Here is a 15,216-nt window from a genome sequence, read left to right on the forward strand (position 1 = left end):
AGGCCTATCACGCATCCAAAACTGCATATTATAATTTTTAATTCGTGTTCCTTGATCCTCATCGTATTAAGTGGTACACTAACGCCATCTAATGCCAAACACTGACTGTAGCTCGAATTTGCAATGACATTCCAGTTAAATTACGCCGATTCCGCGTAGGCTGTTCCTGTTTCCCACTGGTGAGTCATGCTGAACTCTGAACAAGTAAGCACTGATTTACTATCTACATTTTGGAATGTCCTAGCACTGTCAATATTCCCCACTGAGCCCGAGTACATTGAAAGATAGAAAAGCAGTGCATCTAATAAAATGGTGCGTGGCAGAAACAATAAGGAAGACTCGGATAATGGCCCATCATCACCAATCAGGCAACGGATTAGCCCCCCATGACAACTGCCGCCCCTCACTGTCTGAAAAGGGCGAAGATTCATCTCCCGGAGTTACGTCACAGGGACGTGACGCAACTCTTGATATCTTAAGGATGACTGAATTCTGCTGCTGTTCCACGTATTTATCCGTATAGCACCGAGATCCTATAATGTATGGGATGTGCAAGCCATCGCGGAACTTCTGTAAGTGTGAATCATTGTAATAACAACTAAAGTAAAAGCTGAAAAGCAGTACAAGCTCTAGTGCGAATGGCATTCACTCAGTGGATGCTTTAGTCACAGTATGTCTTGTCGCGCGCATGCTAAAATGCAACTACAAAGGAAATTAATTAATTCTAAAACACAAACAACACTTGTTTCGGCTGTCTGGCTTAATTTGCCATTAATAATTTGACACATCTTAAAAAGCGTACCTCTGAAAGTACCTCTGAAACTTACGGTATGCTGCCACTGTATGTACTATGTAACAGGGCGTCTCCCCACGGATCACGTTACCATTTAACTATGTTTCCTACGCTTAACTGATTAAGTTGCGTAAAATAAACACCACCACTCTGGCTGACTCCGTTCAGTCTCATCGTGTTGACCAAAAAGTCGCCCCCATCATAGTGAGTGTGCAACGTAGAGTAGAAAGGGAAGGCTGAGGAAAGACAGCAGGAAAGGGTGAAGCAATTCTTGATGATAAGATGACTTATGTCACGTAATACAAATTAATAGTTCAGTGGTAAAGTGTCAGAGAAAAAAGGATTCATGAGATTTTTTTTTTCCGCTATTAAAATATGTAAAAAAAAAATGTCATGGTTGATTCGAATACTGAGCAAAATATCATTACTATAAAATGTAGTAGCATATATGCATAGGTATATATTGTACAATATAGCTGATAATTCAATACGGCAGCGGACATGATGTTACTCCTTTCATCCATCCATATATTTTAACACGTTTGGAATGTGCAACTACAGGCTAATTGCCTGTAGTCGCACATTCCAAGCGATATTGGGATATTGTTATCCCTCAAAACTAAACATTTTCTTTGACACCTACAGTAACACATGATCTGAGATGGTACAAGCAGTCGTCACATCAGGTAATAAGAATGAAAAGTAACACTACTAAAACATGCGATATGAAAATATCTTCGTTGAATATATCTTCAGTTATCATGTTTAAACTCCTCCTGTATCTTATTGTTGACAAGAACTTAGTGGTCTTAAAGTTGAGATTGTACTTGATCTTTGTTTTGGTAGCGGCAGGGACTGGTGTGCACAAGACCGGTGTTTGGAGGAATGTAAGGCACAGCTTCTCCCACATAACGCAAGAAGAGTATATGGAAAAATAAGTCTGCAAAATACTTATATGAAGGAAAGACAGAACAGGAAACAAGAACGGACTCCAAGAAGTTATACAAAGGAATAAAAGCGTTGAGGGGTGAAGCAAGGCAATGAGACAAGACATATGAAGTGAAAAGGACAGGATAAAGACAGAAGAGAAGGAAGATGGCTCTGTATCGCTGGCTGGGGAGAAGATGGACCGCGTTAGGGTTGGCTCGCCCTTACTGTCAGTCTGTAAATGCCGGCATCGATGAGACGCCTGAGGAAGAGGATCTCATCGAACAGAAAAGGAATAAATCTAGACTGCGTGCCCACCACTACAATTCCATTCACCATCAGGTACGGCAACTCTGTGATTGGTGTTGCTGCTGGGTGATTGATGGATCTCTGCTTGCTATTAGTGGTATTGATAGATGGCTAATATTTGAATGTTTATTATATTATGACGGTATTTCTTGATAAAAAGTCCGCCCTCCCCCATTTCTCCCTAACCCCCTCAAATAAGCTTGGGGGGCTGTGGGGAATCGGCAGTTTTTTTTGGGGGGGATGAAAAATAAGTGAAATAAGGGCGTTCAAAAATCTAGAGAAATTTACCATAATATTTTGAATTTCCCTAACCTATCCTAGCCCCTAGACCTCTCCCACTTGGACGTTAACCTAACCTAGCCAGTGGGGCTGCACCCCCCTGGATATCCCCTACTAGGACGATAACCTAACCTAGTATAACTTATCCTAATCTAACCTAGCCTAGCATAACCTAATGAGGGACCTCAAAAATTATAACGTTATGCCTTACTGGTGTGGTGTGGAGGTGGGTATGGTTTAGCGGCTTCCTTAATAAACACATGGAACCTCTTCCTTACATCTCTATATCACATCTTAACCATTGCTGTTGCTAAATATCTCGCATAGTAACTTTTTTCCTGATGAACACTGGCACTGTTTGCTTCACCTCCCTCCACTGGGTAGCCATATTAACAAATGACAGTGAGCCTCTATCAGAATGCCTGACATGTCTCAAAAACAGATGAAAAGTGTAGAACTTATCATGGAAAGTCATAATTGGTGGCTTCAGGAAAAGCCCCATGAGTGGAAATGTGTGATTGGAGGATCAGCTGTATAGATACCATGAAATCCTAAGGTCACTACCCACAAATCCCAGTTATAAACAAAAGAAAATAATTTCAGTGTTTACTCTTGAGTGGTGCAGAGCTTGCTGAACTTAGAGAATATCAAATTTCTCTGTACAGCACTATTACAGCCATACTAGACATGTGCCCCCCAGTTTTTTTTAAATATTTACAGCAAGGTCACCAAACCCTTCTCCATGACATGTGAGTTTCATGCTTGTATGTAACACAGATGTGATATCCAGATTAACCATTATGACTGATTTTGTTTTCGTCATGTTTTTGTAGCAAGGTTCTCTCTCTCTCTCTCTCTCTCTCTCTCTCTCTCTCTCTCTCTCTCTCTCTCTCTCTCTCTCTCTCTCTCTCTCTCTCTCTCTCTCTCTCTCTCTCTCTCTCTCTCTCTCTCGTCTACATAAACTGATGAATAACAAATATAGATGTTCAGGATATTATTGTTACAAATATTTCTCTCTTTGTGAGGCATGTGATTGATATCAAGCATGAAATGTGCATGTTTGTTATATTATTCCTGTAAATTATTCTCTGATGTTTTGCTGACATATGTAAGTCAAACCAAAGATAGTATAAATTCCACATATCTACCAATAGCTAAATAAATAATCACATTAGTGGCACTTCAGTCTAAAATTTGAGTCATGATCATGTGTTCAGCTACAGAAATGCTACATAACTATGCTGTGCCATCACTCACAACTCATGACTCATTCCTGCTTACATAAGACAGTCTGTGGTTATCACCCATGCAACATTGTCATTAATCACTGCCTTGTATCTTTGCAGCACCACTTTATAATTTCTTCCTCCAAGTCCATGGCCAATAAAATAAGAGACCATGATAAGAAGAGACTTTTACTTGAAATACTACTTGATGTTATTTAGAGGTTTGTGCCTGATGATTATCATGGTTCACTGCTGCTTCCTGTTGTGGCACCCCTGCTCAGTACCTAGTTCTGCAGATGAAGTAATGATGATAAATTTAGTTACACATAACGTTGCTTGGTGAGTTGTAATCAGGCAATATTAACACTAATACACACCAATGTCTGTGTACAATCAGCCCCTCATAAATATTGCTAGATACCAGATATTGTAATACACATTAATCAAGGTAGCATAGGAAAGGTGTGAAACATTGTCCTCAAGGTGTGAAACATTGTCCTTCTTGTATGTAATTTTTGTTTCCATACTGTAAAACAATAAAGAAGTTTGCAAAAAGTTCAAAGTGCAAAATAATTCATCTTAAGCAAATGTATATTATACCTTCTCTCAAATTTAATTTCTAGGTGTTGAAAAAAAAAAAGATAATAATAATATTTATGATAATGGAGAACATGTTATGGATTGGCAATTGCTAGTTATGACATTATGTATAAAAAATAATAATTCTTTTCTTAGATGTTTCACTAAAGTCACTGCAGCATTAAGTGCAAGCTTATACATTCCCCATACAATTTTTAATACCTACCTCATAAAATTCTGGTGTAATGGTATGTCAGTTAGTCTAGAAGCATTCCATAAAAGATTTTTCATTCATACAATAGTAGATTATGTTTCAATATAAATTCAGTTATTTTTGTATCAATTGTATAAAAGGTTATTTTCTTTCAGTTGCCAGAAAATCTCTCAGAAGATGAAGAATTTGCGATGTCCCTTAGAGCACAGAGAAAACGTTATGGGGAATTTGGTGCTGCCAGTGGCATCAATCTGGCCAAGCTGTGGCCCAGCAAGGAAGAACTGGAGCTAGAAAAAGAGTGGGAGAAGGTTGCCAGACCACATTCTGTTCAGGAAATGATAAGTATAGCCAAGAAAGCCAAGGAGGATGAGGAAAGAGCCATCCAGAAGAGGTACTAAACTGTTACATGTTGTGTTATCTGGACTGACATTGATCATATATTTCCTAAACCTATTACCTTTATCCTTTTGCTAAAGCTGTTATAGCTTATTTGTTCACAGTAATATATTTTTTTGGTGGTGACATCTGCATGAGGATTGCATCTGTTGCTCTCTCTCTCTCTCTCTCTCTCTCCTCTCTCCTCTCTCTCTCTCTCTCTCTCTCTCTCTCTCTCTCTCTCTCTCTCTCTCTCTCTCTCTCTCTCTCTCTCTCTCTCTCTCTCTCTCTCTCTCTCTCTCTCTCTCTCTCTCTCTCTCTCTCTCTCTCTCTGCAACTTCCTTAAAAATTTCATTAATAAATATCTTATTTTAATGAAATCCAAATCCCAATTTTTGGCACCTAAACAAAATTATATCCAACATTGTGTGTTTCATCTAAATGGCTTCATTATCCCCTACAGTCCACAAGTGACCCATGAGTTGATTCTTTGTGTCCTGCAAACTCTCATAGTAGTATATCGGTTCACTCTATAATGTGAAAAATAAGTATCTGTAGCTCTAAATACTGTTTTAGTGGCTTTTGACTCAGTGTCAGAGAAGTTGGACCATCCTAAACTAACAGATTATCAGACATTTCCTGACATTTTAACTATGGATGATTCTTCATAGGCTCATATCTATGCCACCTTCACCTTCAGATAATAGGTATTACACATGATCAAGATTTTTTATAGTTATGTTCTCAAGCCCTTTTTCTGTCTTTGGAAAGTTAGCATTCATAATAGAATCCCTCCTACTGTGCTGCATTCTACCTACATTCAGTTACCAGTCCTGCTGTTCCTCACCTTCCTTTCATTGACATGCAATTTTTTTACATAGTCCGTGTAGTTTATAACACAATTATATAGGTATTATAACAAATGTTAAATAATATGAAAGGCCTGTACCACAGATTCTTTACACAAATCTTTGAGTTTAATGTGTGCTATTTCGTTACAGACAAGAAGAACTGATGCAGAAGGTGGCAAAGCTGGAAGGTTGGAAGAAAGAAGTGCGAGACCGTATAATGAAGCAAGAGCTGGAAGCACAGATAGCAAAGGCAAGTTCATAAGTTGGAATGATTATAGATGGTTTGTTTTGCACTTCATAATCTAATATTTACCATGGGTTGTACACCATGGAGGAATCTAAATACATCCAGGTTGCATTATTTCAATATCAGTAACTAAACATACAGTTTTCAGCTATTAACATTGTCACTGACAAGATAGAGGACCAATACTTGTGGCAGTTCTACTGTGGAAAATATCAAAGTTTTACTGTTAGTTAGCATTGATCTTTTGTCCAATACATTCTCAGACTTCATCTATAAATTTCATTTTGAGATCATTTGTGTATTTACAGAATTTAATATTGTTCACTACCATCCTCCTCTTCCCTTTGCAACAGAGTTTACAAATCATTGAATACCTGGTTCAAAATAAATTTTGGGGATGTGTAACTGCCCACTGTTACTCTTTAATTTGAGAAGCTCTCCACATGCATGGATGTGTGAGCATTGTTTACTACAGCATATTTTTTTTTTAATAAGGTAATAAACACAACACTTCACAGTCACATTCAGATAAGGCTGGATTTCAGGAAAGGAGAGAAGAGACTACAACATTACTGTTACCAGCATTTAGCACTTTTTAGCTACCCACTCTTTTCCTCTTATTTTTACAAGTTGAGCTTGAAAAGGAAAGTGAGTAGCACACTTCACATAGCATATATATGTATTTAAACAGCTCTGAATTACCAACATTTTCTTGTATTATATACATCAGCACTTATCTTGTTTTCATTTCCCATCCTATTTTTCAGGAGAAAAAGGAGAAACTGATTGAAGAAGTACGCCAGATTTTAGGTTTCCAAATTGACCCCAAAGATGAGAGATTTAAGGAGGCACTGCTGCAGAAGGAAAAAGAAGAGAAGAAGGCTAAAAAAGAAGCCAAGAAATTGGCTCGTCAAAAGCGTATGATAGAACGCCTGAGGCAGGAGACATATCCTTCCCCAACCCCAGTTAAAGATGCTTCGGGCCAGAGTGAGACAGGAGAAGGAAGTAGCATTTCACCTGGATCACCCATTGTGTAAATCAAGGCACCATCATATTGATTGGGACAATGTACATAAAACCTCATAAATGTTGATTAAACTGGTAAACTTCTTGTTTATATCAGAAAATTCTTAATCCTACAAAACTTCAGAAAATTTAGAATAATGACAGCTCAGGGTGAGTCTTGTCCAAATTTATAGGAAAATTTTGTCAAGGTACTATTTGAAATGTATTTATGAAATAAATGCATGTGAACAAGTTTTATGTAATGTCATTCAAATGAGATTTTTTTAATTCACTATTTGAGAATTATTCATTTCTAAATCCAGTGGCTTTGAAAATAAGTTTTATTTTTATAGACCAAAATAAGGGTATATCATTATTTTTTTTTTTAGTGTACCAGTCTTAATAATAAAGGGACCAACAATGTAGAATAGTCAAAATAACATAACAAAGATAACAGCCAGTCGTTGCTGTTATGTTTAAGATCTTGAGTTTCAGCTAGAATTACTTAGTAGGCTTGTCTTGTGTGGGTGGGTATATTTTATAGACATCTCTAGGCACCTCACTTCCTTGCAAATATGTACCAGCAGGTGGATGATTATAGGATATTAGATACTGTCTTATTTTGGAACCAGATATACCTTAGTGTTTCAACATTTGAAAATGTATTAAACATGAATTGAATGAAAAGCATAGATGATGAACAGTATTACTGTACTATTTGGTATCAAGATTGTATTTTGTTAGTGTCTTAAAATACAGGAAAGGTAAGAGCAATTGTTTTGTTGGAAGAATAATTGCTTTCAATGACATTTCTGTGTAGGAAAATCAAATCTGTGTTTACATTATTACTCTGTTGCAGTATTGTGTAACGAATTTTTTCAGAGATATACTTGTAAGTCTATGAAAAGTTAGTAATTCAGTAATAAGTAAAGAGTATTAATGGTAATATATGTAGGTGATATATAGTCTACCACACAAGTGCAAGGCAGAAGTTAAGTTTTTTTATTTCCTGAAAACACTGGTATATATCAGGGATAAGACTCACTCTTTATGGAGATGATCTGGTGCTAATTACAGAGAATGTTGCTAAGCTAGAACTTAGCTCAGATGGAGAGAGGTTATGAATTTCAGGAGCTCAAGGGTAAATAAACATAAAATAAAAAGGCTGTGATTGCTCATGAGGCTAGTGATGTATGTAATAGTATCTGTAAGTGAATAGTCATATACAATCTGCATAGAGGGATTTTCATTTCATTTTATATGTGTAATGTGCAGTAGGGGATATGGGAGAAATGGACAACAACAGCCTAAATCCCCTGGAAATAATGGTAGAAGAAAACATGAGATGTAGCATTATGAATGGTGAATGAGAGAATCAGGACAGTCTGATAGAGTTAAGGATGAGATGAAAAGCTTTTTGACTCCACCTTGTTTAAGAGGGCTTTGAACCTGTACACAGACAGATAAGGCCCCTACATACAGTAAGTGGATAAAGGGAGGAAAATTAATGGGAGCTATTTTAGGAAGAGAAGAGATGAAAAATTTTCAATTGAGATTTTTAGTGGTTCAATTATGCTGAGTATAGAGGAGGGAGATAGTTGTCTGCAAGGTTGTGTCAAGTTGACAGATGAAGGAATTAGATTTAAGATCAAAAGATAAGCATTCTATGGCTTCTCTTCATGAACTGTTTAATTCCTGGTGGGCTAGGCATCTACTAAATGGCACCAAGAAATCGCAGGTAAAGTCATAAATGTAAGAATGGATAGGGAAAGAAGTTCGACTTGATCATTTATGTATATATATAACAGGAATAAGGTAAATGACAGGACTGAGTCCTGTGGAACACCACTATTAAAGGGTTTAGAAGAGCAGTGGTTGTCTACCACTGCAACTAAAAAAATGGCCATAAAGGAAACTAAATATAAAGGTACAGAAGATGGATATAAACTATAAGGGTATCTTAGAAATTAAAGATTTACGCCAGACTTTATCAAAAACTTTTAATATAGAATCAGAAATGTTTTCTGAATAAGCCCCAAGAAAACCTGGAATGAAGTGATCCACAAAAATCTATGCCTATACAGGAAAGCTGTTAAACATTATGCAGCATGTCAAGCAGCTATCAGACTTGCATGCACATATGGAATTTTGGTGCTGTGATTATATTAGTGAGCTTTAGTAAAATACAGTACATGAACATTTTGTTCCAAAGAGAATGGTGCGTCTTTATATTTATTATATTTATTATTATTATTATTATTATTATTATTATCATTATTATTATTATTATTAACTGTATCAATAACATATGAAAAGGGTGAAAATATTGTTTTTCAAAAAGTGTTCTAACTTGAATATGGAAGAAAGTGTTTTACCTATACACAACTGGAAGAGCATGAACGGAATCATATTTGAAAAAAAATCCATGTAACAAAAATTATCAAATGTACACAAATAAAGGCAATTATTTGGATATTAGTAAGATGTAGACTCTCTCCAGGACAGGTAAGACTTAAAATTCTTTGGGTAATGTTGGGATAAATTACATTATGTTAAGTTTAGGTTAGTATAAGTTAGATTTAGGTATATGAAATACATAAATAATTATGATTCATGACCCCGTATTTCTTTAATATCTTTTTTTTCTTCTTTTTAAGGAAAGTAGCATTATAATAAACCAATTATGATTCATGACCCCGTATTTCTTTAATATCTTTTTTTTTTCTTCTTTTTAAGGAAAGTAGCATTATAATAAACCAGTCAGTATAACTTGGTTTCTGGCACTCAAATCAGATAACCGATGACACTTTGATAGCCCAAGTTTTCTTAATTCTTACCTGCATTTTTTTTTTTTTTTTTACAACAAACTTAACTATCCATTAGCTTGGTTGTAATGAATTTGTATTTTTGATTATTTGGGCAGAATTAGTCTTGTTGTTCCTGTTACCCAATGCCCGCTCGTGCCTGCTGTCCACGGCGAATGTGATGTGCAGGGTTCCTGGCACAGTAATGTCCACGCCTGAAAATATGACAATGACAATCCTCCTATCCACTCCCTGTCTATTACATTACTCTCATCGGTGTTCCGGGAAGAAAGGAACGAAAATTGGTAATTTTAGGCAACAAAAGTGAAAAGTGTTGCTTACAAAGGACAACCGCAAGCTACACCTGAGCTTGTTTACCTTGTCAGCTGATCGACCAGGCCAGGATGTTTTCAGCAAGTCAAATATTTCCCGCGTGAAGAAAACGCGGCAATGTTGCCCGCGTCCGCCAACAGATGGCTCTGTCCATCAATAAGCATATATGTAATATCTTACCAAGTATGCAGGATTTAATTGATTGTCAAAACTGTTATATAACTACTTAAAGCTCAATATGTAATAAGATGTGTTTATATGTCACATGAATGTGTTAATGCCATGAACTCATTATCAGTAATGCACATCTGAATTGCCTTTTACCTAAGAGTTTTCACATCAGTACTAAGTATATAATATCAAAGAGTATTTCACGTCAGAAATATGGCAATTAAACTGCCTCGACAGCGAAAGTGCCCAGAGATTTTCTCGGCTAATATTATAAAAAAAGTTTCTCGGTCATGGTAGTATAGTGGATATATACTGCATCATAAGAGGCGGAGTATTTCCGAGCAATACGCAGACGATTTGTTCTATCTGAATATATATTTTGTGGTTCCTTATCCAAAATATCTGTTTTTTCGACATAATATAAGAGAGCTTACAAGACAAACACGACATTTTCCTGAAGATAATCTTGCTGGAAAATCCATTGTAAGTATTACGAATGGGAAGCATTTGGCAAGAACCTGGGAAGTCCTCAGGACATCCTGTGGATACCCAGCTGCCGTTAGGAAGGAGTGAAAAAAAGAAAAAAAAAAAAAAAACACTTATTAACAAATATAACTTGATCCAGTGTTTTTTTTTTTTTTTTACAAAGTTCATAGTCTCAAACAGAATAAACAGATCATGGTACTTATTGTGAAATGAAAAGATAATTAAGCAAAGGATTTAGTTAAAATAAATATAGTAATAAAATTAATGCATTAAAATTTTTTTCAAGCGTTCCTTAGGATTAACACATTCATTAGAAAATGCAACCAAGGACAAAGAAGAATAACTTGTATTTACTGATCGTCTTGCATCAATACCAGTAATGTAATTCTCCCTTCTGAGTGTCAAAGGCCAGAGTCATGCCCTTTTCCCCGTACTGTGAATGGGTCAGGATACTGCGGTGACAGTTTATACCAATTAAATCCAAATACAAAAAATACCACTTTCCTTCATTAAACACCAAACCATCGCCATTAGATGTGAAGTGTATGCAGGTAGTCAGAATTACTACAGCGTAACTTAAAGATTACTAATATTAATAAGGGAAGATAGTAAGTAGACCCTCTGAGCCACGCCCTCTGAATATTATGATCTCTGATAAAGGTAAAAGATCGAGAAGTTGAAAAATGGAACGGGAGGGAACGAAGACAACGAAAAATACCAGCCAGTGTTAACGTTACGTGAATGTAGTGTAAGTGATGGTCGTGATGGTGGTGGTATAGTAGTAGTAGTAGTAGTAGTAGTAGTAGTAATAGTAGAAAAACAAGAGTAATTTTTTACTACTACTACTACTACTACTACTACTACTACTACTACTGCTGCTGCTGCTGCTGCTGCTGCTGCTGCTGCTGCTGCTGTTGCTGCTACTACTACTACTACTACTACTACTACTGCTGCTGCTGCTGCTGCTGCAGTTGCCACTACTACTACTACTACTACTACTACTACTACTACTACTACTACTACTACTGCTGCTGCTGCTGCTGTTGCTGCTACAGTTGCCACTACTACTACTACTACTACTACTACTACTACTACTACTACTGCTGCTGCTGCTGCTGCTGCTGCTGCTGCAGTTGCCACTACTACTACTACTACTACTACTACTACTACTACTACTGATGATGATGATGATAATACCACTACTTGTCTTGTCTTGTCACCTGCTTCAATACAGCGGTGTGGGGAATGGGCAGGCTCAGCAGACACGTAGGAGCTTGTGGGCACTTGATACCTTGTGCATACATTCTGTCTTACATCATGGGTTAGGAAAAAGTGGTTTAGTCAGAGCATTCTACGGTACCTACCAGAATACTTAAACCTAACCTATCCTAAGTCAAGTAGAATAATCTAATTTTACCTAACCTAGTCAGGGTAGCATTTCTCTTAACATAACGGAATCAAAATTACCGAACTTCAAGCCTGTTAATAATAACCTAACCTCTCCTATCCTACCCTAACTAGAATAACATAACCTAACTAGAATAACCTACGCATTCCTAACCTAACTTAGCCTAATCAGAATAATATAACTTTTAACATAACGCAAGCAAATTAATCTTACTTTTCTTATCCTAATCAAGTCACAATAACCTAACCTAAAACAGAATAACCCAATCTAACCTAATGCACTGTGGATTTCATGACGGATAACACATTGGCGTTAGATTCCCGGTATTCTTATTTTTATTTATTTTTTATTAGTTTATTTACATTCATTTAGTGGTTTGTGCCTTATTAATTTCCTTATGTATTCACTGTTTTACTTATTTGTCTATTCTTATGTTCCCATCATTCACCTTTATTTTGATTCAATGAATCTTATTTATTGGTGTATTTTAGTTCATTTCACTTATCAATTTATTTATGTCTGCACATAGAATGTAACACAAATGTATACCCTCTGCTCAAATTTAAAGTGAATTAATTTTCAAACTTAGCTAATTTTGTTTCAAACATAATGTTTATCCATGTATTCTTCATTTATTGCGCGGATCTCTCTCTCTCTCTCTCTCTCTCTCTCTCTCTCTCTCTCTCTCTCTCTCTCTCTCTCTCTCTCTCTCTCTCTCTCTCTCTCTCTCTCTCTCTCCAACTTATGCAGTAACGAATGAATCACGTCATGGATCAAGAAAACATTTTCCCTTCCCACAACCAGAACGTCGACAAGGAACAGTTCTCTGAGTAATACGTACATTTTTTTACTGGACAAAGTTCCTAAGGATTTTTTTTTTTTTTTTTTTTTTTTGTGGGGGTCTTTTCAGTGCGTTTTGTTACAGTACAAGAGGAAAATATTAAAAGAGCTTAAACCTTGAAATTAAAGTTTCACTGCTGTAAATGCAGTCTCTCTCTCTCTCTCTCTCTCTCTCTCTCTCTCCTCTCTCTCTCTCTCTCTCTCTCTCTCTCTCTCTCTCTCTCTCTCTCTCTCTCTCTCTCTCTCTCTCTCTCTCTCTCTATATATATATATATATATATCATTAAAAAAAATAAGCTGTGCATTAGGTGCCTTAGGGTTGAGGAGTACAAAAATATCAGTGGTCTGTCAGTCCTACAGGTTCAGACATGAAGCTTCTGATGAAATACTTGCATTTCTAGCGTTATAAGTACAAGTAAGGACTTGTTCACGAGTAGGCAGTTACATCACTTATCAAGAATGAGGAGAAACTATGCATGAGTTTACTTGTCATGGCACAAACTGCAGAGCTCTTAACATGGCGACTTTTGTAATCAGTTTACTTAGTTATATATATATATATATATATATATATATATATATATATATATATATATATATATATATATATATATATATATATATATATATATATATATATATATAATTTAGTGAGATTGCAGATCTTAAGGTTATTAAATATGATACGCGGAAATGATTGATGTAATGACGCAAACTTGTGAAATACATAACAACAACAACGACAATAACAATACAACAGATGCTACTACTAGTACTACTACTACTACTACTACTATGAATGATGATAATGGTAATTGACTGGCTAACTAACAGATTGACTAGACTATTTCTCTAGCTGACTGGCTAGCTGACAAGCTGACTCACTGGCTGACAGAATGGCTAACAACCAAATTAATCATGATAACGAAAATAACAATGATGATGACGACGCTACTACTACTACTAATAATAATACTAATACTAATTTTAATACTAATAATAATAATAATAACAGCGATGAAAATAAAATTACCTAGCATCAGAAACTCATTCTAACAAGCTACCACTTACTACTGGAGTACCCTAACCCATCTGACCTCGCAGTAACCTTTCGCCCAGTCCCCTCCCTCCTCGCAGCATTTCTCTTCCAGTCTGAAGAGGCAACAGAGGGTAGGGAAATCTCCAGCTGACATCTTTTCCCGGGCAAATCTGTACTTGGAAAACCGGAACGCAGAAGCTCTCAACCGGATCCATGGACTACGACTTCCCTCTCGCCGCTCCGTTACTTCGTCCTTTAAAACCTGGTGAAAGTTCTGTTATTAAGCACTGCCACTATTTTAAGATATTCTGAGACTAATGTGAAGGTTTATTATGAAAAATCTCATGTGTGTGGGGGTATAGTTGTCGTAGAGTGGGTGGTATTGGCGTATGTGAATGAAGTGTGTAGGAGGCGGGCTTGTGGAGGGTGAGTGACCGGGCAGGGCGGCTCCGGTGCACCTCCCTCCCCTCTCGATCCCGCCTCTCTCCTAACCCACTTCCACAACCTGCCTCCACCTCCACGCACTACTATACACACCCTACGCCGCTCCACGCCCTCTCTGCGTTCTTCTAGCAAACGCAAATGTAGAAAAAAAACATTCTGATTGACTAGATTTGCATAATTTGCGCGTAAACAAGATAGCACTGCAAGAGTTCACAAATTTATACATTTCTCTTGCGATGTTCTGTCACTCGCATAAAACTACAAAACGTCGCCTTGCATCACACTTGAAAGTAAAGTAATATCTTCTAGCTAATTCAATACAGTGCTTCCGGATGCTAGGTGGATATTTGTGAAAACTAAATGTTGCTTATTTTCATACCAGTGATTGCTACGTTCATAATGGCAAATTAATAATGATGATTATGGTGATGATAATGATGATGATGATAATAATAATAATAATAATAATAAGAAGAAGAAGAAGAAGAAGAAGAAGAAGAAGAAGAAGAAGAAGATAATGATGGTGATGAAAACGACAACGCCGCTACTGCCATCATTAGCAACAACAACAACAACAACAACAACAACAACATTACTACTACTACTACAACTACTACTACTACTACTACTACTACTATACTACTACTACTACTACTGCTGCTGCTGCTGCTGCTGCTGCTACACCTATTATGGTGGTTGTTGTTGCTCCTGCTGCTGCAAGCTACTGTTACATTTCTACTACTACTACTACTACTACTACTACTACTACTACTACTACTACTACTACTATTAATAATAATAACAATAATGATAATAATAATAATAATAATAATAATAATAATAATAATAATAATAATAATAATAATAATAATGCAGTAGCACCAAC

General features: G+C 36.5%; 1 protein-coding gene and 1 long non-coding RNA gene across 3 annotated transcripts in view; one reads left to right on the forward strand and one right to left on the reverse strand.

Moving 5' to 3' along the window:
• The first annotated feature begins 1,443 nt into the window (after positions 1-1,443).
• Positions 1,444-7,098, forward strand: LOC135115833 (large ribosomal subunit protein mL64-like). Its single transcript, XM_064032831.1, has 5 exons — positions 1,444-1,479; positions 1,640-2,062; positions 4,483-4,718; positions 5,704-5,803; positions 6,568-7,098. Exons 2-5 carry the CDS (start codon positions 1,889-1,891, stop codon positions 6,835-6,837), a joined length of 780 nt encoding a protein of 259 aa, XP_063888901.1. The 5' UTR covers positions 1,444-1,479; positions 1,640-1,888; the 3' UTR covers positions 6,838-7,098.
• Positions 7,099-7,133: 35 nt separating this feature from the next.
• The window catches only part of LOC135115836 (uncharacterized), a 19,986-nt gene continuing 11,903 nt past the window's right edge, over positions 7,134-15,216 (reverse strand). The window contains exons 2-5 of one of the 2 annotated variants that reach the window (XR_010276068.1): positions 13,945-14,148; positions 11,820-11,904; positions 9,988-10,088; positions 7,134-9,824 (exon numbers count right to left, since the gene is read on the reverse strand). This is a non-coding gene — a long non-coding RNA (uncharacterized LOC135115836). Of the gene's footprint in view, positions 9,825-9,987; positions 10,089-11,819; positions 13,025-13,944; positions 14,149-15,216 lie in introns of those variants that run through there. The other variant, XR_010276067.1, reaches the window with a different exon arrangement.

The sequence above is a fragment of the Scylla paramamosain genome, chromosome 30 (assembly GCF_035594125.1).
Source record: "Scylla paramamosain isolate STU-SP2022 chromosome 30, ASM3559412v1, whole genome shotgun sequence".
Classification (NCBI taxonomy): domain Eukaryota; kingdom Metazoa; phylum Arthropoda; class Malacostraca; order Decapoda; family Portunidae; genus Scylla; species Scylla paramamosain.

Excerpts from the sequence above, each read along its gene's own strand:
- LOC135115833 (XM_064032831.1), top strand. The coding sequence starts at position 1,889 with ATGGCTCTGTATCGCTGGCTGGGGAGAAGATGGACCGCGTTAGGGTTG. Across the intron at positions 2,063-4,482 it reads ACAATTCCATTCACCATCAG|TTGCCAGAAAATCTCTCAGA; the intron begins GTACGGCAACTC and ends ATTTTCTTTCAG. Across the intron at positions 5,804-6,567 it reads TGGAAGCACAGATAGCAAAG|GAGAAAAAGGAGAAACTGAT; the intron begins GCAAGTTCATAA and ends CCTATTTTTCAG.